Source organism: Ovis aries, chromosome 3, assembly GCF_016772045.2.
Source record: "Ovis aries strain OAR_USU_Benz2616 breed Rambouillet chromosome 3, ARS-UI_Ramb_v3.0, whole genome shotgun sequence".
NCBI lineage: Eukaryota > Metazoa > Chordata > Mammalia > Artiodactyla > Bovidae > Ovis > Ovis aries.
The window spans coordinates 175,542,591-175,568,753 of record NC_056056.1 but is presented as its reverse complement, the minus strand read 5'-3'; the positions used below and the strand labels follow the sequence as shown (position 1 = coordinate 175,568,753).

Sequence of the window (26,163 nt, the reverse complement as noted above, 5' to 3'; positions counted from 1 at the left end):
GTTTTCTGTTCACCACTTTTGCTGACCCCCAAGGGAGCCAGCAAGGCATCCACTAACTGCATGAGACCCTCAGTGTCCTTTGTGGGTGTCCCCTCAAGAGACACCTTCAGAGCCACATACGGAAGCCACTCGCCTCATTACTCTACAAATAGGCCTTGTTTGATTTTGACTCCAAGTCGTACGGTCCCGATCCAGGTTGATCTCCAAACGGAGTCATCGGGGATGTGCTAAGAAAAGGCTTTGGGTTGTTCCCCCACATTCATTCCCGCTCAGTAGTAGGCAAAGATTTGCCACTGACAAGAACTAATCCAGAAGTCCCAGTGCAATGAAGTGGAGATCCCTCCAGACTCCGAGGGAGACAAATTCATGTGCACAAAGAATCAAGGCTGCAGGAGACAGTTTTAAAACAAAAGCTGCCCATCTTATTTCAGAGGTCATTTTGGTGTGGAAAAAGAAAAGGGCCTTTTCAAATAGTACGAAATTATAAATTCAGTACAAGGACAAGTTGTTCTTTTATAACCACGCATTGTAGAAGTCTTGGGCCTTCTCATAAAACACACAACAATTTTTTGAACAAGAGAGAAAAAGGATGAGGGGAAGAAGTTATTTAAAAGGGATCCTAATTGTCACAACTTGACATCTGAAAGCAGGATATTCATTCTCTTTGTTGACAACAGACCTTGTCCCTTTTTCAGAGGAGAAAAAATAGTTAAGGCTGGTAGTATGAATAAGTTTTCCTGAACACTTTACCTCAATGCTGCTAAGTAGCTTCAGTCGTGTCCAACTCTGTGTGACCCCAGAGACAGCAGCCCACCAGGCTCCCCCTGTCCCTAGGATTCTCCAGGCAAGAACACTGGAGTGGGTTGCCATTTCCTTCTCCAATACCTCAAAGCTACCACCTTGAAATGGGTGTTTGCCAGACTAATTTTACTATTATAGCTCTATGCATTTAATAATGTGGGGAGAAGCAGCACATTTGGGTACCAGGCGCTAGAGGTTGAGGGAGGTTCTATCCTGCTGCAGGTTCCACAGGAAATTCCACAAAAGAAATTTCAAAAAATTACAAGAAACTTACATCTAGAGCAATGAGACAGAAATGGAATTTCAAATCATGCATACAGACTGGTGAAGAATTCCAAGAAAACTCCCAGGGCTAGAAAGGTAACAATCTAACAATCTATTGCCCCTTGATAAGTACTGTGGATAACAATTCCAGGAAGTCCCAAAATCCATATGTGAGCCCAAGATTGTCCTTAGGCTGATGGGATGACGTGTCATGTGTGTGAGTGTAAAGGGAAACCGTCATCATACACTGATTTAGCTAGAATGAGGTGAGTTACATAAGATAAGGTTAAGTCAAAAATGGAATAATTCTGAAGACGATAATAAGAGAGGGTGAGGGTGGTGAAGGTAGCATGTGTGCAATGTAAGAAATTTTTAGAACAATTGTTCTCAAAATTGTTCAGAAGGAAGAGCATCTAGAAGGGTTGAAACATTGATATGTTGCTGATGGTATATTAAAAGTATGATGTATTAAACTCATAAAATGTTGCAAAGGTAAACTGAAAGCACAATTACAGCTGAAGTGCATTGACTGTTTATATTTACCACACACTGTGGTAAGGCAGCCCTTTTAACAGTCATTATCTCAACAGTCCTCAGGTGGTTAGAACCATGCCCCTATTTTACAGAGGAGGAAACTGAGGCTCATAGCTATTAAGAAGTCTCCTGAGTTCATGCAGCAGGTAAATGGTGGAGATGGGATTCAAACCCATACACTTTGATATCTGAACTTTCAGGCTGCATGTCAGTAAAGACTCCTGAAATAACAAAATGTGGAATCTGGTGTGAAATTAGACATTCTGATATGGACACACTATAGCAGATACTAAAGGTTAAGAAAAAAATATGCAAGAAATTGAAGGAAACTATCCATGTGCTTAATTTTTTTCCTTTGCAAGTTGAAAAAAGACCATCCCTGAAGAATCCTAAAGATCCCTCAAGAGTCCTGTTGTCTGTCTCTGTGCCCCTCCACAGAGGTGTGAGCGACCTGGGGTCAGGCAGATTGTGAGGACTCAAGGAGGAGCTGCTGCTGCTGCTAAGTTGCTTCAGTCGTGTCTGACTCTGTGCGACCCCATAGATGGCAGCCCACCAGGCTGCCCCGTCCCTGGGATTCTCCAGGCAAGAACACCGGAGTAGGTTGCCATTTCCTTCAATGCATGAAAGTGAAAAGTGAAAGGGAAGTCGCTCAGTCGTGTCTGACTCTTTGCGACCCCATGGACTGCAGCCTACCAGGCTCCTCCATCCATGGGATTTTCCAGGCAAAAGTACTGGAGGAGGGCAGTCTCTCAAAATGAGAGGAATCTTTGGCCTCATCTGTGTTCCCCATTTATGTGGCTGACAGAAGCACAGGTCCCAGAACATCGTTGTTCGTTTGTTTTTTGCATTGCTCAAGCAAGGATGGCAGGAAGGAAGGAGCCATACATTCAAGTAAGCGCTACCCACAGCCCAAATTTCCAAGTACCTCAAGCCTCATGGGGAAGAGACAGGATATAAATAAATTCAATTCAAACAAGTGCGTCTGCTGCCCCAGATCCCCTTCCTCCAGTCTTCCTACATCTGATAGGGGTTCCTGCCCCATAGCAGACATCCAGTGACGGCCCCCTACCTGCTCAGACCCAGCCCTGCCACTGCATGTGTGACTTTAGGAAACTCATTCAATCCCTCTGACTATTAGTGTTCTGGTCTGGAAGATGAGGTCTCACCAACAGATCTCTAAGTTCCTTTAATAGATTAAACTTATTTGTATTGAAGTGTTAGTAACTGGTAAGTATTAATGAATTATCCTGCTCTGTCATACTTACAGGACAAACTAAAGGCCTTAATGAAAGGAATCAAGGATTTTGAGAAATCATCAAGCCTTCTGCGGGTGGGGAGTGGGGAGGAGTATTTGCGAGGCCAAAGGGCCTCTGCATGTATTCAAATTGCCCTGTGGTCACAGGTGTCCAGTTGCCTATTGGTGAATCAGCCTCTTCCTGATAAGTTCAACAAACCGTGGACCATAAATCTTGTTACTCACACACAGTCTAAGCTGGTCACCTGTTGCCACCTACACTGGATCCCGTGGGCTCCACATTTGAGAGTACACCCTACCAGCTCTCGGGATTCTGGGGTCCATTTCCTAGTTGGGACACAAAAAGGACACATGGGGGAGAAACTGTGTGAAGGTGATCAAAAAGTGCATACTTCCATTTATTAGATAAATAAGTTCTGGGTTGTCACATACAATATGATGACTAGAGTTAAAAAACCTGTATTGTATGTTTGAAAGTTGTGAGGAGAGTTGATCTTAAAAGTTCTCATGGAACTTGTCTGGTGGTCCAGTGGTTAAGAATCCAGCTGCCAATGCAGGGGACACAGGTTCGATCCCTGGTCTGGGGAGACCCCACATGCTGTGGAGCCACTAAATCAGTGTACAACTACTGAGGCTGCGTTCTAGAACCCGTGCAGTAAGAGGAGCCACTGCAAGGAGAAGCCCACATACCGCAGCTAGAGAGCAGCCCGCACTCCCCACAACGAGAGAAAGCCCACGTTCAGCAAGGAAGACCCAGCACAGCCAAGAATAAACAAACAAATTTCTCACGCTAACTACGAATTTAAAAAAATTCTCATCACAAGAAAGAAACTTGTACCTCTGTGTAGCGATGGATGTCAACTAAATTGATTGTGTCAATTATTTTGAAATATAAACATACATCAAATCACTGTGTTGTACACCTAAAACTAATATAATGTTAAATGTCAATTACAGCTCTTTTTTTTTTTTTTTTAAGAAAAGGGCTATGTGAATTTCTGAAAAGCTCTTATATGGATAAAATGGCTAAATGTCTACCCCTTTCCCTCTCTAACCAAACTCTAATTTTTTATTACAGGAGATGATGGACTACATTTTCTCACCTCCCTGACAGCCAAGGGCAGCCAATGAGACAAAAGGGAAATCGCTGGGCAGGGCTCTGGGAAAGCTCCTAAAGAGAGCTGACTTGGCTGAAGTTCTGACCTTTCTCTCCCTACACCCTGTTTTCATACTTCTTGCCTGGAATATAGGCTTTGTTGTAAGGCAGCCACTTTGGACCATGAAGTGACCTAGAAATTAGAAGCCATCTGCTAGGGATGGCAGAGCACAGAGAGAGAAGTAGTCCTGGTGGCCCCCTGATGCTACTGTAGAGCTGTATGCCAGCATAGGTTATCCTCTTTTAGACTTACTCTATGTGAAGAAAAGTAAAGCTGCTAATTTATTTAAGGGAATGAGGAGGGGCATCTTTTAACCACAACCCTACACAATTCCTAACTGATACACCTTCTGATTTCTACCCAGGATTTACCTCATAAGAAAGGCTCCAGTGGCCCTAGAATCAACTATTTCATCTTTAAATGGGAACAAAGAAGGCATCTAGTTCACAGAGCTGTAGAAAGACTAAATGAGGTAATACATGCAGAGGGCTTGACCCAGTGCCTGGTGAAAGAATCAGTGTTACTGTCATCATGATTCCTAGTTGAAAAGTGTCTTCAGTTAATATGGTAAAGATCTTTGCACATTTGTAGAGTAGCTTCCCCCTGTGATAGGTGGAGGGACTGAGGTTCAGAGAGGGAAATGGGACCTGTCCAGGGTCACACAGAGAGTAAGGGTGCTAGACCCTCACATTCAGGGCTCAGAAAACTAGCATTATTGGGAACTCCTCACCTATCACACATGGTGGGCCCTCAAGAGAAGTTTGAGGAAGAAGACTTTCTTTTGCATTTCAGCCTCCGCTGGAAGGAATATCTGCTGCAAGTGCCTGGAAGGCATTCCAGTTAGAGATGTTCTCTTAGCCAGAAATCGGAGGCCCAGTTTTTCTTTCTGGAAAAGCTTAACTCTCGCTAAACACAGTTTGAATCTCTGTGCAGGTAGAGCTTTTTGTTGTTGCTTTGTTTGGGGGTTGCAGCGGGTCTTAGTTTCAGGAGATGGGCTCTTTGTTGGCAGTGTGTGGGCCGTGGACTTAGTTCCCTGACTGGGGATCAAACACACATCCCCTGCATTGAAAGGTGGATTCTGAACCACTGGACCACCAGGGATGTCTTAGGGATGGAATATATATATTTTTGGCTAGGTAAGAAGTGGATTTATTTAGAAAGAAACACAATTGACAGACAAGAGTGTGGGCCACCTCAGAAAGCAGAGTGGCCTGGGTGGAGTTTTCAGAACTTCTAGAAGACCAGTGATGCTAGTGGTAAAGAACCCGCCTGCCAAGGCAGGTAGACATTAAGAGATGAGAGTTTGATCCTTGGGTCAGGAAGATCTGGAGAAGGGCATGGCAAACCACTCCAATATCCTTGCCTGGAGAATCCCATGGACAGAAGAGCCTGGGAGGCCACAGTCCATAGGGTCGCAAAGAGCTGGACACCACTGAAGTGACTTAGCACACAAAAGACCAGTAGAAGAGCAGGAGACAGAAGCATTTGGTGAAATGGGAACACCCGCTTCTGCCTTCCATGGATCTCACAAGGCTGTGGGTTGGGAGAAGGCAATACTGGGTTCTGAGAGGTCTTCCAGACTGACCTGGTTCTCAGACTGCCACTGAAGAGGTGACAGTTTCCTCCTCTGCACCCCTCCCTCCCATCCTGGGTGCTCACAGCTCAAGGGCTCGCCTGTCATCTTGTTTTGCGGTTTCTCACGTGCAAACACCCAGAGGACGCCCAACCTCTCGCCCATCTCCTGAGATAAATGCACTCCTAATAAATGGGTGAGCCCACGGGCTGAGGGGAGGCAGGCTGGAAAATACTGGCTGGGGTTTCCAGTGCCTGGAACACCCTGAGGGGAAGAGCTGAAGGGGGAATATCTCAATTGCAGTGACCAGCATGCTTAACAACTGAGAGACGGAGAGGCTGAGACTTCACTCCCCAAATTTGATCACGTGGAAATGCCCAGGCGACTGCTAATGACACCAAAGTCTAAAGGACAATTGTTTAGGCAAAACCTGCCTCTACACATACCCACCCTAACCCCCAAAATAACTTGCTCTGTGCCACCCTAACCCCCAAAATAACTTGCTCTGTGTAAAGGAGACGGTTAAGTACACGGATTTTGGAACCAGACTTCTCAGGTTCACATTCTAAATCACAGATCTACTTACTGGCTTTTTGACCTTGGGTGAATTACCTAACCTCTCTGGAATTCAGCTTACCCATCTATGAAATGGCGAAAATAACAGTTACCACCTCACAGAGTTGTTTGGGGGATTAGACAAGGTTGACATATGTAAAATGCTCAGAACAGGGCCAGATACGTAGAAAGTCCTATGTAAGTGTTGGAAGAGGGGGTTTGCTAGGACCACTGTGTTCTCTTGGCAAAACTCTATTAGCCTTTGTCCTGCTTCATTCTGTATTCCAAGGCCAAATTTGCCTGTTACTCCAGGTATTTCTTGACTTCCTACTTTTGTATTCCAGTCCCCTATAATGAAAAGGACATCTTTTTGGGTGTTAGTTCTAGAAGGTTTTGTAGGTCTTCACAGAACCATTCAACTTCAGCTTCTTCAGCTTTACTGGTTGGGACATAGACTTGGATTACTATAATATTGGATGGTTTGCCTTGGAAATGAACAGAGATCATTCTGTCGTTTTTGAGACTGCATCTGAGTACTGCATTTCGGACTCTTTAGTTGACCATGATGGCTACTCCATTTCTTCTAAGGGATTCTTGCCCACAGTAGTAGATATAATGGTCATCTGAGTTAAATTCACCCATTCCAGTCCATTTTGGAGAAGGAAATGGCAACCCACTTCAGTGTTCTTGCCTGGAGAATCCCAGGGACGGGGGAGCCTGGTGGGCTGCCGTCTATGGGGTCGCACAGAGTCGGATACGACTGAAGCGACTTAGCAGCAGCAGCAGCAGTCCATTTTAGTTTGCTGATTCCTAAAATGTTGATGTTCACTCTTGCCATCTCCTGTTTGCACTACCAATTTGCCTTGATTCATGGACCTAACATTCCAGGTTCCTATGCAATATTGCTCTTTACAGCATTGGACTTTACTTCCATCACCAGTCAGATCCACAGCTGGGTGTTGTTTTTGCTTTGGCTCCATCTCTTCATTCTTTCTGGAGTTAGTTCTCCACTGATCTCCAGTAGCATATTGGGCACCTACCGACCTGGGGAGTTCATCTTTCAGTGTTCTATCTTTTTGCCTATTCATACTGTTCTTGGGGTTCTCAAGGCAAGAATACTGAAGTGGTTTGTCATTCCCTTCTCCAGTGGACCACATTTTATCAGAACTCTCCACCATGACCCATCCGTCTTGGGTGGCCCTACACAGCATGGCTCATTTTCACTGAGTTAGACAAGGCTGCCATATGATCAGATTGATTAGTTTTCTGTGATTGTGGGTTACAGTCTGTCTGCTCTCTGATGAAGAAGGATAAGAGGCTTATGGAAGCCAGAGAACGCACTGGTCATAGCAAACACCCTCTTCCAAAAACACAAGAGAAGATTTTACAAATGGACATCACCAGATGGTCAATACTGAAATCAGATTGATTATATTCCTTGCAGCCAAAGATGGAGAAGCTCTATACAGTCAGCAAAAACAAGACTGGGAGCTGACTATGGCTCAGATCATGAACTCATTGCCAAATTCAGACTTGAAGAGAATAGGGAAAACCACTAGACCATTCAGGTATGACCTAAATCAAATCCCCTATGATTATACAGTGGAAGTGAGAATTAGATTTAAGGGACTAGATCTGATAGATAGAGTGCCTGATGAACTATGGATGGAGGTTCGTGACATTATACAGGAGGCAGTGATCAAGACTGTCCCCAAGGGGGAAAAAAATGCAAAAAGGCAAAATGGTTGTTTTAAGAGGCCTTACAAACAACTATGAAAAGAAGTGAAAGGCAAAGGAGGAGAGGAAAGATATACCCATTTGAATGCAGAGTTCCAAAGAATAGCAAGGAGAGATAAGAAATACTTCCTTGGTGATCAATGCAAAGAAATAGAGGAAAACAACAGAATGGGAAAGACTAGAGGTCTCTTCAAGAAAATTAGAGATACCAAGGGAACATTTCATGCAAAGATGGGCTCGATAAAGGACAGAACTGGTATGGACCTAACAGAAGCAGAAGATATTAAGAAGAGGTGGCAAGAAAACACAGAAGAACTACACAAAAGAGATCTTCACAACCCAGATAATCACGATGGTGTGATCACTCACCTAGAGCCAGACATCCTGGAATGTGAAGTCAAGTAGGCTTTAGGAAGCATCACTACAAACAAAGCTAGTGGAGATGATGGAATTCCACCTGAGCTATTTCAAATCCTAGAAGATGATTCTGTGAAAGTGTTGCATTCAATATGTCAGCAAATTTGGAAAACTCAGCAGTGGCCACAGGACTGGAAAAGGTCAGTTTTCATTCCAATCCCAAAGGAAGACAATGCCAAAGAATGCTTGAACTATTATAATGCACAATTGCACCCATCTCACACACTGGCAAAGTAATGCTCAAAATTCTCAAAGCCAGGCTTCAACAGTACGTGAACTGTGAAGTTCCAGATGTTCAAGCTGGTTTTAGAAAAGGCAGAGGAACCAGAGATTAAATTGCCAACATCTGCTAGATCATTGAAAAAGCAAGAGAGTTCCAGAAAAACATTTACTTCTGCTTTATTGACTATGCCAAAGCCTTTGACTGTGTGGATCACAATAAACTGTGGAAAATTCTGAAAGAGATGGGAATACCAGACCACCTGCCCTGCCTCCTGAGAAATCTGTATGCAGGTCAAGAAGCAACAGTTAGAACTGGAAATGGAACAACAGACTGATTCCAAGTTGGGAAAGGAGTACATCAAGCTGTATATTGTCACCCTGCTTATTTAACTTATATACAGAGTACATCATGAGAAATTCTGGACTGGAAGAAGCACAAGCTGGAATCAAGATTGCCGGGAGAAATATCAATAACCTCAGATATGCAGATGACACCACCCTAATGACAGAAAGTGAAGAAGAACTAAAGAGCCTCTTGATGAAAGTGAAAGAGGAAAGTGAAAAAGTTGGCTTAAAACTCAACATTCAGAAAACTAAGATCATGGCATATGGTCCCATCACTTCATGGCAAATAGACGGAGAAACAGTGAAAACAGTGACTGACTTTATTTTGGAGAGGGACTCCAAAATCACTGCTGTACCCATGCAATTAAAAGATGCTTGCTCCTTGGAAGAAAAGTTATGACCAACCTAGACAGCATATTAAAAAGCAGAGACATTACTTGGCCAACAAAGGTCCGTCTAATCAAGGCTATGGTTTTTCCAATAGTCGTGTATAGATGAGAGAGTTGGACCATAAAGAAAGCTAAGCACCGAAGAACTGATGCTTTGAACTGTGGTGTTGGAGAAAACTCTTGAAAGTCCCTTAGACAGCAATGAGATCCAACCAGTCCATCATAAAGGAAATCAGTCCTGAATATTCATTGGAAGGTCTGATGCTAAAGCTGAAACCCCAATACTTTGGCCACCTGATGTGAAGAACTGACTCATTTGAAAAGACTCTGATGCTGGGAAAGATTGAAGGCGGGAGGAGGAGGGGACAACAGAGGATGAGATGGTTGGATGGCATCATCGTCTCTATACACTTGAGTCTGGGTAAACTCCAGGAGTTGGTGATGGACAGGGAGGCCTGGCGTGCAGCAGTCCATGGGGTCACAAAGAGTCGGACATGAATGAACGAGTGAACCGAACTAATGTAAGTGTTTGCTATTTTTGTTAATTTTATTAAACATCCGTGAATGCTGTATTTATAATTACACATAGCTAGACACCTCTAGGGCTTCCCTGGTGGCTCAGTGATAAAAAATCTGCCTGCAGTGCAGGAGACCCGGGTTTGATCCCTGGGTCGGGAAGATCCCCTGGAGAAGGGAATGACAACTTACTCCAGGATTCTTGCCTGGATAATTCCATAAGGACAGAAGAACCTGGATGGCTATAGTTAGACACGATTGCAAAGAGTCGGACATGACTCCGCGACTACCCACACCCAGATACTTCTAATATCTGTTAAAAAGAATTGTCTTTAATAAGATTGGGTAATTTGACTGAGTATGATGTCAGGTGTAGGCCAGTTCTGACCCCTATTACCTTGTGTTTGTTTCAATTGACAGTTCTGTTGTTCTCTAGATATTTATTTCCTTGCCTCTGCTGGAGCACTAGGGCTATCCCTTTGGAAGTGTTTTTTTCTCACCCTGGCAAGCCTGGAGGCACCAGCAGCAGGAAGGAAGGTCAGGGATGAGCAGAAGGTCAGACCATTCCCCTCCCCCGCCCCCACTAAAAGTTTCCAACCCCCATCAACTGGCCACTCATGGGATGGGGTTGGGGGGACGGAGTTCTGAAGTAAATGAGAGACTGCAATTTTAACTGGAGCACTAGACTGGACTCTAGTGTCTACAAGAGCATCCACATTATTGAAAAGAGGCTTGTTTTTTTAGTGGATGACCAAAAAGCTCTTCTACCTGCCACAAAACCATCAGGGGTCCAGGAAGGCAGTTTGGCCAGAACACAGTTGAGGAACAAAGCAAAGCCATTTTCTGTTCGTATGTTTGGCCTGTTCCACACTCATTACACTTGTGGGAACTCATCTGGGTGTCTCTGAGAATAAGTGCAACACAAGGTGTGCAGAGAGCTGGTCAAAACCCTCCAGCATGAGGCCAGAGCCACAGGGTGAATCTTCAGGGGAGGAGTGAGAGTGATGGGCAATGGGAGGTCAGCTGGAGAGCACTGCCCTGCAGCCAGTGGAGGGAGACCCACAGGAGGTGCCTGCAAACACACTGCTGGATGCCCACCCACAGCACATGGATGGCAATCCAAGCAGGGCACACTGAGAGCTGGGAGGAGCCTTCGGAGAGCACTGACTGGGTGAAATGGCTCCAGCTGCTTTTCTCTAGCCACCCTCCCCCACTGACCCCTCCTCCAACACTGGAGGAGTCAGAATAGGAAAGAAAAAAACTCCCCTTCCCCTTTCGCAGAGCAATTTCTGAGGCATAGAGAGAGGGAAACTCTTACTTCCATGGAAGTGAGATGGAAGTTTTAAATTGGAGAGAACCCAGGTGGGTGCTAATGGTAAAGAACCCACCTTCCAATGCAGGAGAAGAGACTTGGGTTCGATCCCTGGGTTAGGAAGCTCCCCTGGAGGAGGGCATGGCAACCCACTCCAGTATTCTTGTCTGGAGAATCCCATGGACAGAGGAGCCTGGAGGCTACTGTCTATGGGGTCGCCAAGAGTCAGACACGACTGAGCGACCGAGCACGCATGCACGGGCTTTTTCATAGCTGAGGATGAGTTTTAATAATCCATCCAGGACTGATACGATGCCTGATCATGGAATGATGCCAGGGTCGGACGTGGGGTTTCCCCTTGAGGTTGTCAGAGGGCAGAATAGGAAGGACGGACACTGGTACCTCAACAAGTTTATCCTTACTTGGCAAGTGGGCTAATGGAAAGTGGGTACAATGCCAATTTCATAGGGTGACCATATGGGTTAAACAAATTCCCATATGTCAAATGATTCATAGTGTTCTTGGTGAATAGCAATAATATAAATCATTCAGTCTTCAAATATCTGAAGACCTACTATGTTCCAGGCACCATTCCAGGGGTTAGGCATGCATGGTGAACAAAAAAGTCCTCATGGAGCTTCCATTCTAAAGAAAGAGACAGACAAAACACAAGCAACTTATATATAGATAGATATGTTAATTATATGTAATTATATATTGCATACAATATATACATTGTATACAGTACAGGTGGCACTAGTGATAAAGAATCTGCCTGCCAGTTCAGGAAATGTAAGAGATGTGGGTTTGATCCCTGGGTGGTGAAGATCCCATGGAGTAGGAAACGGCACTCAACTCCAATATTCTTGCCTAGAGAATTCCATGGTCAGAGGAACCTGGTGGGCTACAGTCCATGGAGTCACAAGGAGTTGTACATGACTGACTGCACACACACTATAATACAGTATAGATAACTACAGTACAGTATAGATAACTGTATATACTAGTAACATCATACATATACAAAATAGTTCAGACAGTGATAAGTAAAAAATGGAGCACAATAAAACAGAGGAGACAGAGTGGAATGGAGCCAGTTCTGGACAGTGATTTCTTCCCTTGGTAGAGAATTTTAGTTTTAAAAAACGTTCTCATAGCACAGTCTCATTTTATCCACACAGTAGTTTGGTGAGGGATGCTTCCAAGGAAAGGTGAGGAGATGGGAGCTCAGAAAAGTTAAGGGTCTCCAAGTTGGGTGACCGTTCATGACCCTAGTTAACAGCAAAAGCAAGCACAAGACCAGTTCAGCTAGCAGCTTCAGCATTCTCTGTAATCCCTAAATTAGTTCCAGGACCCAGAGTCAATACAACATTACTGGAAGCCAGTGCTTTTGGAGCTTGGCCACAGTATTGGAGAGAGAATTTCTATTTCGGATCTCACTTGCAGCAGAGTAATTGCTTCTGTCCACATTATCGAGAACAGTATCTCAGCCAGGTGACTTTGGGAGAGCTTCACTACCAATGCCTGTTTCGTTTCAGCCCACTTACAAGTCAGATGGGAAGATGACTACCAGTTTAATTTTTCTCTAAAACCTAAGCCGAAATAGTGAACTTTGCTTGTTCTGAGCTAAAAGTTCAGAGATGAATCATACGTTCGGACAGAACTGCTCAAAGGAAGACTGTCCACGATTCCCCTCCAAGGTTTTTCAGAACAACTAGTCCCTTTTTCTTTAGGAGATGGCAGCTGCAGCTTGCTTGGAGCCTTCAGGAAGGGCAAATGTGTCTGGGATTTCAATTCAACAAACTTAATGCGAAAACCCTCAGCAGGCACCTTCTGTCCTCTGTGGCTGGAAGGACAGCCCTCCTTTCCAGTGCACTTGAAATTGATGGCAAGGCAGCTGCAGAGAGCGTTTTTCATTTATGCTTTTAATTCCATTAGAGTATTTCCCTGCTTTGGGACTGAAGATAAGATGGCATTTGGATGCTTTTTTAAATGACTACTCTGAAAGCAGCTGGCACTGTAATTCTTAGAGAGGAAACTTACTATTTGGAAAAATACTTTGAAAAGCCATTTGGAATAAATGAGACCTGTGGGTATAGATGTCAGCAGGAACCAAGGATTGGAGAGCAGAGGAAATTTGGTGGAGGTCATCCCAAGAGAGAAGCAGACAGTGAAGGGAACAGAAGGAGGAGTTCTAGGAGGAAGGATGTGGCAGCAGAGTGCTGGGATCAGCTTTGGGGAACTGGCAGAAGGAGGACCAGGGAGCATTCTGAGATGGGGACATCTGTTCCATGGGACAATGTTTGGGGTGTAAACTACCACTGCAAACTTCAATCTGTTAGGATCACAGATGCTTTCTGTGGACTGCTTTGTGCAAAGCAAAGAAGACCCTGAGTGCCACCCCTAGCTTGTGACGGTACAGAATAGGGCTGTCCAACAGAACTCGCTATGCAGATGCAAATGTTCTATTGGCACTGTCCAATATGGTAGCCTGCAGTTACACGTAGCTACTGTGCATCTGAGGACCTGAATTTTAATTTTAAGTTAAACAACTGTATGTGGCCAGTGGCTACTATACTGAACAGCGCAGGTGTGGAGAGAGGTGGTATGTGTGGAGAGAGGTGGTATATATAGAGGGAGGAGTCATAAGTCAAGGTGACCCTAAAGATTGCTCAAACTACCGCACAATTGCACTCATCTCACACGCTAGTAAAGTACTGCTTAAAATTCTCCAAGCCAGGCTTCAGCAATTCATGAACCGTGAACTTCCAGATGTTCAAGCTGGTTTTAGAAAAGGCAGAGGAACCAGAGATCAAATTGCTAACATCCGCTGGATCATGGAAAAAGCAAGAGAGTCCCAGAAAAACATCTATTTCTGCTTTATAGACTATGCCAAAGCCTTTGACTGTGTGGATCACAATAAACTGTGGAAAATTCTGAAAGAGATGGGAATATCAGACCACCTGACCTGCCTTTTGAGAAACCTGTATGCAGGTCAGGAAGCAACAGTTAGAACTGGACATGGAACAACAGACTGGTTCCAAATAGGAAAAGGAGTACATCAAGGCTGTATATTGTCACCCTGCTTATTTAACTTATATGCAGAGTACATCATGAGAAATGCTGGACTGGAAGAAACACAAGCTGGAATCAAGATGGCTGGGAGAAATATCAATAACCTCAGATATGCAGATGACACCACCCCTATGGCAGAAAGTGAAGAGGACCTAAAAAGCCTCTTGATGAACGTGAAAGAGGAGAGTGAAAAAGCTGGCTTAAAGCTCAATATTCAGAAAACTAAGATCATGGCATCCAGTCCCATCACTTCATAGGAAATAGATGGGGAAACAGTGGACACAGTGTCAGACTTTATTTTTTTGGGCTCCAAAATCACTGCAGATGGTGATTGCAGCCATGAAATTAAAAGACGCTTACTCCTTGGAAGGAAAGTTATGACCAACCTAGACAGCAGATTAAAAAGCAGAGACATTACTTTGCCCACAAAGGTCTGTCTCATCAAGGCTATGGTTTTTCTCCAGTAGTCATATATGGATGTGAGAACTGGACTATAAAGAAAGCTGAGCGCCGAAGAATTGATGCTTTTGAACTGTGGTGTTGGAGAAGACTCTTGAGAGTCCCTTGGACTGCAAGGAGATCTAACAAGTCCATTCTAAAGGAAATCAGTCCTGAATATTCTTTGAAAGGAATGATGCTGAAGCTGAAACTCCAATACTTTGACCACCTGATGGGAAGAACTGACTCATTTGAAAAAGACCCTGATACTGGGAAAGACTGAGGGCAGGAGGTGAAGGGGATGACAGAGGATGAGATGGTTGGATGGCATCACCGACTCAATGGAGATGAGTTTGAGTAAACTCTGGGAGTTGGTGGTGGACAGGGAGGCCTGGTGTGCTGGAATCCATGGGGTCGTGAAGAGTTGGACACGACTGAGTGACTAAACTGAACTGAACTGAAGGATGCAAACACCCTGGGACTTGTTGAAATCCTGGGGGCAGATTTAAGACTTGGAATGCTAGGCAGAGGGGGTCTAGGAGGTGCTAGGAGGAAGGGGTCAGAGATAAATTGACTTTACCTAGATCACAAGGTCAAGGAAACCCTGAGCTGACAACAGATTTGAGAGAAAAAGGAATAGAAGGTCCTTACACAGGCAAATTGGAGTTTCTAGAAATGGTGAATTTTTTTGGTTTGTTTTGTTTCAGAACCTAAGCTAACCAATGGCTATTTGTATCTGTGCACAAGCATCTCATGGAGAATTCATAAGAACGACAGTTGTAATGCACATGGTAGGTGTTACTAAATATCTGAGCAACCAGATGACTGATAGCACAGTAGGCTGTATCAGCCATCGCCATTCTCTCCTGTGTATCTTGCAACATCCCTGGGAAGAATGCAGGGGTTAATTCCCATTTCAGAGCTGACAGGACTGAGGCTCAGAAAGGTCATGTGATAAATCCAGGAGAGCTGGGATTCTTGGTCATTTGGTTCACCCACCCTGTCTTCCTATCTGAGAGGCTTTATCTGGACTCTCCATCACAGTCATTCAGGGTGCGTGTGAATACGAGAAAATGTTGCAGGACCACAGAACAGGAATGCCCTCCATCTGGATTCTTCCTTCTCCCACTGCCGAGGGCTCACACTGCCCCTCCCTAGTCTGCGAGCCTTTCCACAGGGGGACCCAGATCGGGTTCCCTTTAAGTCCCACTGCCTGCCATAATGCTTGCCACACAGCGTGTCTCAGTCAACACTGCCCAGATGAATAAATGAACCGGCAAAAGTTGTTTCTTCATTGACCTTTGTTTTTTAAAGTTCTTTTCATTTTGGAGAACCAGCATTAACCCATCACACAAACATTTTTCCCTCCCTAAATCACCACCGAGCATCTTCACATTTTTTGAGTGAAGCCAGTTCTTGGCCACTTGCTTTCAGACTCTCTGGGGTGGTTGCTAGGCCTAACATTGCTCTGCTTTTTATTTTCTTGCTCATGATATATCTGTTGGGGATCTGAAAAGGAAATTTCTGAAACTGAAACATCTTCCTGTTGTTTCAGTCCACTACACTTACACTCAGAACACTGGTAAGGAATAATGGTGCAGGACAAGACTGTCTTTTTTTGTTGTTGTTGGCAGATGCAGAAAAAAAAAAATTATACATGGTAAAAAAAGAAGCTAATAAAAGGAGAAAGAGTTTAGATGTATTGACTCAAAATGAGTGTTTTCAGGATGTAAAATATCTAGGTTTTTAATCTATCAAATAAACACATGATGAGTCTTTTTTTTTTTTTTTTCCTATTGGAATACAATCGGTTCACAATGTTGTGTTAGTTTCTGCTGTACAATGGAGTGAATCTTAAACTTCCAGCTGCCTGCCTTGGCCTGCTGAATATGAATGTTCAGTGGTAATGGTTTTCTGTAGAGATAACTACAGAAAACGTGTGGAATGTATTTTCATCATAAGTGGATAGAGAACACTCGGGTCTGCAGTGATAGTACAAATTGTACTACCTCCAGCTGAGGACTCCCAGACGTCCACGCTGATGATGCAAGGCCCCGTCACAGTTTCTCCAGGTCTCTCACGTTGCTAACCCAAGCCTGTCCCACTGACATCCACATAACAAACCTTCCAGTTCAAGAACTACCTCTCAGAGAAAAGAAGTTATTGTTTGCAAACTAAGTACTGAGGAAATTCAAGGTAGACATTCACTTTTATTTTACAACATGTCTGAATTGTTCGAAAATTTTAATCTTTGTTATTACTCTGTTTTGGCATTCGGTTTGGTACTACTTTGTTAACAATTGTTTGACATTTTAATGGCAAAGTAACCAAAGTATTTACTTTGGTAACCTAAAAAAAAAATGGAATTATTTAAAACATGGTTAAGAACTACACATCCATTACTGAGAAGGGGGAGAAAAGGAATAAGCTGGATGAAGTTGGACTCACCTTCCCAAAGCTGGCAGCATTAACAGGCTGGGTGTCATTCTTCTCACAAAAATCCAGGTAATGCATGTAGAGGGCGCTGCGGGGGATGCACACCCCTTCTGCAATCTCGTAGTTCTCCTCGAGCCTGGGGAAATGAAAGCTTGATGAGAGAACCCAAGCAAGAAGGACCTGTTCTTTCTAGTCCTTCTCCAGAGCTGGGCAGGCCTGAGAAATAACTCTTCTACTACAGATGTGAAAACTGAGACCCAGGAAAACAAAGCAACCTGCCTAAGGTCAGGCACGGAGTTGGCAGGATCAGACTCCTGGTCCCTTTGGGTACTACCTCAGGTCGCTTTTCCAATGCAAATTCCTAATCCCTTTCCTCTGCGGGGTCATTGACCTGACTGCATTCTGGATGAATCAGGTTCCCCCCAACTCCAAGCAATGATACAGAATCTTGCAGGTGCCCCCATTTACCCAAGCTACCCACTGTGTAGCCATCTCTGATAGGTGTCAAAATTTTGCAGCTTCTTGGCTAATGAGAGCAGCGGAGTGAGACAGCCTGGGAAAACAAACACCCCAAGACAGGCTGGGAGCTCGAGAGGCTCTGACCTGCTCACTGAGGGAGGTTCTATGACCACAGCAGGGGGCTAAACTGCTTGCTTTCTTTAGGCTCACCTTCCCTGCTGTACTGAGATTATATCATATGATTCCATAGCCATTACCTTCTTAATGACTATAGGTTAGCGGTTCAGGGTACCACACTGTGGGCAGATTCTTTACTGTCTGAGCCACCAAGAGAAGCCCAAGGAATTTCTCCCTGGGTTCAAATTCCAGCTTTGGCACTTGCTGGCTTCGTGACCTTAGGCAAGTTATTTAACCTCAGCCCTCAGTTTCTTTCTGGAGGTATCAACTGTAACTGCCAGACTGTTACATCTGATTGTTGATCAGGTGTAACGTGTGACACAAACCAGCATGGGGCTTGGCATGTGGTGAGCACTTAGTAGGTGTTGGACTTCATTATCATCCACTCTCCCTCTCCATAAAACATTTTTGAACACTCAGATGTCCAGAATTTGTGCTAGATACTGGGGACATAAGAGTAAACTAGACAGTTGTTTTTCCTCCCCCTCTTTAACCCAAACACCAAAACATAGATATCCAATCACCAAGTTCCCCCTCACTAAATCAGCCATGAAGAAAACAGAAGACAATAGCACATTGGTATTCACTGTGAATGTCAAGAGCAACCAGCACCAAATTAAACAGGCTGTGAAGGCTTCAAGAACAAGTTTATGGTTGCCAGTGGGAAGGATGAGGGATAGGGATAGTTAGGGAGTTGGGGATGGACATGTACACCCTGCTATATTTAAAATGGATAAACAAGGACCTAGCACAGGAAACTTTGCTCAATGTTATGTGGCAACCTGGATGGGAGGGGAGTTTGGAGGAGAATCAGTTCAGTTCAGTTCAGTCCTAAATCATGTCCGACTCTGCGACCCCATGGACTGCAGGATGCCAGGCTTCCCTGTCCATCACAATTCTTGGAGCTTGCTCAAACTCATGTCCATTCAGTTGGTGATGCCATCCAACCATCTCATCCTCTGTCACTCCCTTCTCCTCCTGCCTTCAGTCTTGCCCAGCATCAAGGTCTTTTCCAATGAGTTAGTTCTTCACATCAGGTGGCCAAAGGATTGGAGTTTCAGCTTCAGCATCAGTCTTTCCAATATATATTTAGAACTGATTTCCTTTAGGATGGACTGGTTGGATCTCCTCCAAGGGAGAAGTCAAAGGACTCTCAAGAGTCTTCTCCAACACCACAGCTCAAAAGCATCAATTCTTCGGCACTCAGCTTTCTTTATAGTCCAACTCTCACGTCCATACATGACTACTGGAAAAATCATAGCTTTGACTATATGGACCTTTGTTGGCAAAATAATGTCTCTGATTTTAATACACTGTCTAGGTTGGTCACAGCTTTTCTTCCAAAGAGCAAGCGTCTTTTAATTTCATGGCTGCAGTCACAATCCGCAGTGATTTCAGAGCCCAAGAAAATAAAGTCTCTCACTGTTTCCAATGTTTCTCCATCTATTTGCCATGAAGTGATGGGACTGGATACCATGATCTTCGTTTTTTGAATGTTGAGTTTTTAGCCAGCTTTTTCACTCTCCTCTATCACTTTCATCAAGAGGCTATTTAGTTCCTCTTTGCTTTCTGCCATAAGGATGGTGTCATCTGCGTATCTGAGGTTATAGATATTTCTCCCTGAAATCTTGATTCCAGCTTGTGCTTCATCCAGCCTGGCATTTCGCATGTTATACTCTGCGTATACGTTAAATAAGCAATGTGACAATATACAGTCTTGATGTACTCCTTTTGCCAATTTGGAACCAGTCTGTTGTTCCATGCCTGGTTCTAACTGTTCCTTCTTGACTTGCTTCTTGCCTTGCATACAGATTTCTCAGGAGGCAGGTAAATAAGGTGGTCTGGTATTCCCATCTCTTGAAGAATTTTCCACAGTTTGTTGTGATCCACACAGTCAAAGGCTTTGGTGTAGTCAATAAAGCAGAAATAGATGTTCTTCTGAAACTCTCTTGATTTTTCTATGATCCCATAGATGTTGGCAATTTGATCTCTGATTCCTCTGCCTTTTCTAAATCCAACTTGAACATCTGGATGTTCTCAGTTCATGTACTGTTGAAGCCTCACTTGGAGAATTTTGAGCATTATTTTGCTAGCATGTGAGATGAGTGCAATTGTGTGGTAGTTTGAACATTCATTGGCATTGCCTTTCTTTGGGAGGAGAATGGATAGACGTATATGTATGGCTGAGTCCCTTCACTTTCACTGGAAACTATCACAACATTGTTTGTTAATTTGCTATTCCCCAATGGGGCTTCCCTAGTGGCTCAGAAGGTGAAGAATCTGCCTGCAATGCAGAACACCCAGGTTCAATCCCTGGGTCAAGAAGATACCCTGGAGAAGGGAATGGCAACTCACTCCAGTATTCTTGCCTGGAGAATTCCACGGACAGAGGAGCCTGAAGGGCTACAGTCCATGGGATTGCAGAGAGTCAGATACCACTGAGTGACTAACAGTTTCACTTTTCAGTACAAAATAAAAAGTTAAAAAAAAAAAAAAAACAGCCTGTGAAGAAGCTCTATGACATTTATGCGGCTGAGGTCACACCTTGATCAGACCTGATGGAGAGGAAAAGGCATATATTTGACCAGCTCCTGACTGTGATACTTTGGATACTGAAAACAAAATTGGGATCATCTAAACTGAGTCCAGTTGGCTAAGTCTAAATATAAAAGTTTTCACTATTGAAATAAAAAAAGGAGAATGTGAACATCCAAAAGAAACAGCCTCCTTTGTCATGGACACACTGGAAGGTTAAACCTCTTTTTCAACAAAACTGCCAGGGCACATGACAGTTTGGGGACTTCTCTTTGGGCCCTGCTGCCACCAGAGCATGAGGCACACACTGTTCAATAAACTCACCAACAGAAAACATTTTTCCTTTGATGGTGAATTGAATTTTAGGAAACAATCCCAAGTCATTTGGAACCAAGTTTGAGGGCTTAAGTGACTGGAATACCCTTTTCTCCCAATGATTTTTTCTAGGGGGTCAGAAATAAGGCATGATGCTAAAGCAATGAAACAAATGTCCTCAAGTGGCTTCTAACTTTCTCTGAGGGCACTTGCCAAAGAAGTGGTTCAGTGCTGTCGTAACTGAAGAGGAATGAGGACACGGCCTCCCAAGGTGCCCACTTGAAAGGGCAGTAGTCCTTTGGCTCATTGCAACATGTGGTTGAGAGAAAATCGGCTCAGTCATTTCATATTCCAAGTGCGTGGATGACGCAGACAGCCAAACAACCCAAGGGACGCTCGGAAGAGTGAAGACGCCTGTGCTGACCGACCGGTCCCAGGTCATCTCACCCACTCCTCCTTCCTCCGGGAAGGGGAACGCTGAGTAACGCCTGACAATTTTTAGAAGTGTTCCAGGAAATAGTTGATGCAATCCCTTCTAGGCAACCTAATTCCATGAGGCCGGGGTGGTGTCTGATTCACTTCTGCGTTTTTAAAGTCCAGCAGACCTCTGGGTACACAGCAGGTGCTCAGTAAATGTTTGTTGGATAGATTGTTTTAGTCATACATTCCTTCAGCAAATATTTATTGCTCTCTTATCGCCCACCAGGTGCTGGGGATGCCGTGGGGCACAGGGTGGTCCTTGTTTGTACTTGGAGAACTGATGAATGGTGGACAGTGGATAAAGGGGCTTCTTAGATGGCACTAGTGATAAAGAACCCACCTGCCAATGTGAAGACGTAAGAGATGTGGGCTTGATCCCTGGGTTGGGAAAATTCCCTGGAGAAGGGCATGGCTAACCACTCCAGTATCCATGCCTGGAGCATCCCCATGGACAGAGGAGCCTAGTGGGCTAGAGTCCATGGATCACCAAGAGTCAGACATGACTAAAGTGACTTAACACAGCACATAGCATAGACAGATAAAGATACAGGTCATCTTCAACTCAACAACTATATCTGAGTGCCAGTGTTCTAGACTTTAAGGAATAGGTGGTGAACAAAGCAAAGGCCCTGTCCTGAAAGGGCTTACATTCTGTGTGTCCCCAGCATCACGAATCGGAACTCAAAGGGTGTCACCCTGTGGAAAAAATGGTTTCACTTAGAGATTAGGTTTTACTTAGAGATTAGATTAGGCTCTATCTTGAGCCTTGGGGCTGGTGTGAATGGGGATCAGCCTTTTAATGGACCCCTAAATGCCATTCACAGTATCATCTCCCTAGAAAAGTGAAGTTCAAAGGTCCAAACAACCAGCTTATGCACAAACTCGTGGGGATCATCTGAAAAATGCAGCTTTCACAAAGTGGGGTCTCACAAACATTCTTTGTTTGGCTTGAACAGTGTTGGCCCAACTTTTAAAATTCAGGACATTTCACATAAGAAGCTGGATTTCTGGCTTCTTTTGAAAAGGCTGAGATCTGGCAGCATTCGGCCCATATTCCCGCATGACAACAATTGGCCAGAGTTACATGCACCCTGGGGTTGGCCAGAATCCTCCCTCCTCACTATTTTTCTTACACTCAATCTATTTTCTGTTCCCTGTCTGCCTCCTGTAGGCTCCTGTGTTGACATAAGACACAATCTATGCCCTAGTTTACTTTGCAGTTTATTTGAGGGAGAATAACACACAGAAATAAGAATATTGAAGTACTACAAATTCCCAACCACAGGTGCAGAGGAAGGTAGGAAAACAGAAATTACCGTGAAAATGGGAACAGATGATTATGGTTCCATCTTTGTAACAATAACAAAAACAGTATCATCTGTTGTGCTCTTATTAGGCGCCAGGCGCTGGGTATGGATTATCTCTCAATAACCATATGATGGAAGTGCTATGCCCATATTTTAGATGAGGAAACTGAGGCTCAGAGGGTGAAATTCATTTGCGTATGGTCATGCAGCTAGTAAACGGGAGAGTTTTTCACACTCTGAGCCACTGTGGCATTCTGCCATGGTAGATGGAGGGGGTTCCAGGCAAGGAGAACAGCAAGGATAAGAGACCAATGTGGCACAAGCTTTGGATGATGGAGACACTGGTCTGAGTGGAGAGTGGGGTGTGTGAAGCAGTATCTACAAGGAGAGAACTGTGGGAGCACGGAGAATCCTTGAATGCCACATAGGAGAATATGGCTTGGCATAAGAGTTAGCAACCTCTAGAGTTGAAGAGTTTCTATGAAAATGGTGTTGCTTCGAGAGACAATCCCTCTGCCATCAGGCCCTCTGGGAGCACCCAAGACCTTGGACTTTGGGCAAGGAAGTACACCAGGGCAGATGATACCAGTAGCAGCCACATGGTGAAGTGAAAGTCGCTCAGTTGTGTCCAACTCTTTGCAACCCCATGGACTATACAGTCCATGGAATTCTCCAGGCCAGAATACTGGAGTGGGTAGTCTTTCCCTTCTCCAGGGGATCTTCCCAACCTAGGAATTGAACCGGGGTTGCCTGCATTGCAGGCGGATTCTTTACCAATTGAGCTATCAGGGTGAATGGGACCAAGTGCAAGAGCGCAGCCAGCCGTGGGCAGGGTATGCCGTCAGTAAGAGGCAACCAGCTCTACTGTGGAGCTGTGCTGGTGAACCCTCAGTGGCTGCTCACAGATGCCCACAGCCAAAAGCAGAACCCGGATGCAGACCAGCCACTTTGAGGATAAAAGCCACAGGACAAAGACTGGGGTGCAAGAAGCAAGAGGAAGCCTGTATCCTTGGTGACTTGCTTAAGTACCTGCTCCAAGCATGGACCTCCAACATCTGGGCATGAAACAGAGAAAATAAAACCTCAAGGGTCAGGGCTTCCTTCATAGTCCAGTGGCTAAGAATACACCTTGCAATGCAAAGGATACCAGTTTGATCCCAGGTCCAGGAAAATCCACTTGCCACAGGGCAAATGTGCACCACAACTAACGAGCCTATTCTCTGGAGCCCTTGAGCTGCAACTACTGAGCCCACGGGCCACCACTATTGAAGTCCACATGGCCCAGAGCCCGTGCTCTGCAACATGAGAAGCCGCCGAAATGACAAGCCCTCATGCAGCAACTACAGAATATCCCTCACTTGCCACAACTAAAGAAAGCCCGGGAGTGGCAACAAAGACCCAGCACAGCCAAAAAATGAAATAAATATTTTTTAAAATAAGTTACTGTGATAGTGTTATTTTCAGAAGGCAATGGAGTGGTACTGAGAGAACTGAAAAAAAAATATTCAGAGGCAGGAAGTCCCAGGTGTTTCTAGGATGTTGTAGGAATAATAATAATGTTATCAAATACAATGGAATACTACTCAGCTATAAAAAAGAGTGACATAATGCCATTTGCAGCAACATGGATGGACCTAGAGATTATAATATTATACTAAGTAAAGTAAGTCAGAAAAAGACTAATACCATATCACTTATGTGGAATCTAAAATATGATACAAATGAACTTATTCACAAAGCAGAAACAGACTCACAGGCATGGAAAACAATTTTATGGTTACCAAGGGGAAACGGGGTGGGGGAGGGATAAATTAGGAGTTTGCGATTAACAGATACCAACTATTATACATAAAACATATGAACAACAAGGCCTTACTGTATATTACAGGGAACTATATTCAATATCCTATAATCAACTATAATAAAAAAGAATATGAAAACAAATATATATGTTCAACTGAATTACTTTGCTGTATACCAGAAACTGACACAATATTGTAAATCAACTATACTTCAATTTAAAAGGTAATCAACAACAGTAACTACCATTAATTGAAAATTTAGTATGTTGTATTTGCCAGCAATAGATTGAGTATAAAAGAATGTTAAAAAAATAAAGACAACAACTCAATCAGGTCTCATAATTTTCATCTGGGACTGTTGAGATTTCCACTAAGGGAGTTCCTTAGAAAACTTTACTCTAACTCTTTTGGCCACTGTGCTGTGGGACATTTTCCAGTCTAATGCACACACAAGAACAACCTGGGCAGTTGGAACCTTGCCCATAACCAGTGCATAGCCAGCTACCCAGAGCAGGGAAATACCACTTTTTGCTTATCTTTGCTAATGATTTCCTAAAATTAATTTTGGCAAGAAAAATCCATAGACACATTCAACAAACATGTGCTTTAAACCATTTGGAATTCATCTTATAAAAAGCATATGATCTTTAAAATTACAGGAAGCTTAACTTTTCAAAGCATGGGAGTGCCATGATGGAATTTATTCTCTGGAAAACTCACCTAGTACCTGCATGATGGTTGGACAAGGGGGACTAATGAAGCCTGGCACATAGTGGCTAACACTGCTAAGTCACTTCAGTCGTGTCCAACTCTGTGTGACCGCATAGATGGCAGCCCACCAGGCTCCCCCGTCCCTGGGATTCTCCAGGCAAGAACACTGGAGTGGGCTGCCATTTCCTTCTCCAATGCAGGAAAGTGAAAAGTGAACGGGAAATCATTCAGTAGTGTCCGACCCTCAGCGATCCCATGGACTGCAGCCTTCCAGGCTCCTCCGTCCATGGGATTTTCCAGGCAAGAGTACTGGAGTGGGTTGCCATTGCCTTCTCCAAGTGGCTAACACTAGTTCCTGTCAAATGAATGAATGAACAAATGAGATCAGGATGGAGTGACTTTAATAGTTGGGGCAGGAAATGATGGCGTGTGGACTGAAGGAGTGGCTGAAGGGGCAGAGATAATACATAGGGTGTGGGTCTCATGCCAGATGTGAGGAGGGTGGGAGCACCTTGGGAAGCCCTCAGGTTTAACTGAGCTGAATGGGTGGAAGGGGGCTCCATTCCCATGATTAATAAATGCCAACAAGGCAAATTATGGGGGGGTGGTGGGAAGGATAATGCTTCCAAATGTGGTGCTCAAGGGCATGGGCTCCCAGGTAAATTTCTGCTCCCCCACTCACTGGTTACTTTACTTAACCCCCTGCGCTAAATTGCTTCAGTCGTGTCCGACTCTGCGATCCTATGGACTATACCAGGCTTCTCTGTCTATGGGATTCTCCAGGCAAGAATACTGGAGTGGACTGCCATTCCCTTTTCCAGGGGATCTTCCCAACCCAGGGATCAAACCCTTGTTTCCTGTGTCTCCTGCATTGCAAGGGGATTCTTTACCTCTAAGCCACCCGGGAAGACCTAAGCCCCTGTGCCTCAATTTCTGTTTGTTGTTTGTGTGGCTTGTTTGCTCACTAAATCTGGTCACTCATGGAATCAGGATTAAATATGAGATCAAGTTTAAAATAACATGTCATTAACTGAGACCATAGCTACGACAAGCAGTTTGAATCATATGGGTGTCAGTCATGGTTCACAGAGGCTAAGCTAACGAAGCAGCCACCTACCAAAGACCACAGCCTTCTAAAATAACCACATTCTTATCCATGTTTCATTTCTCTTACTGGAGCTTCTTCGCCTCAAGGTATCTAGGTGGCTTATGACTATGAAGCATTTTAATAAGCTCTAGGAGCGAAGAGATGTAATTGGCGTTAAGGGCAACTTTGATGCTTGATGAGTTTCTACAGGAATAGCATCATGACACTGTTCCCCAAACCTCCTCGCAAACTGCGTGTACCGAA

General features: G+C 44.2%; 1 protein-coding gene across 2 annotated transcripts in view; it reads right to left on the bottom strand.

The window, feature by feature from the left end:
* Nucleotides 1-26,163, bottom strand: part of RFX4 (regulatory factor X4) — a 171,418-nt gene that overhangs the window by 88,019 nt on the left and 57,236 nt on the right. For both annotated transcript variants that reach the window (XM_004006695.6, XM_042247169.2), the window contains exon 4: nucleotides 17,039-17,162. In XM_004006695.6, the coding sequence (XP_004006744.2) occupies nucleotides 17,039-17,162 (124 nt within the window). The remainder of the gene's footprint in view (nucleotides 1-17,038; nucleotides 17,163-26,163) is intronic.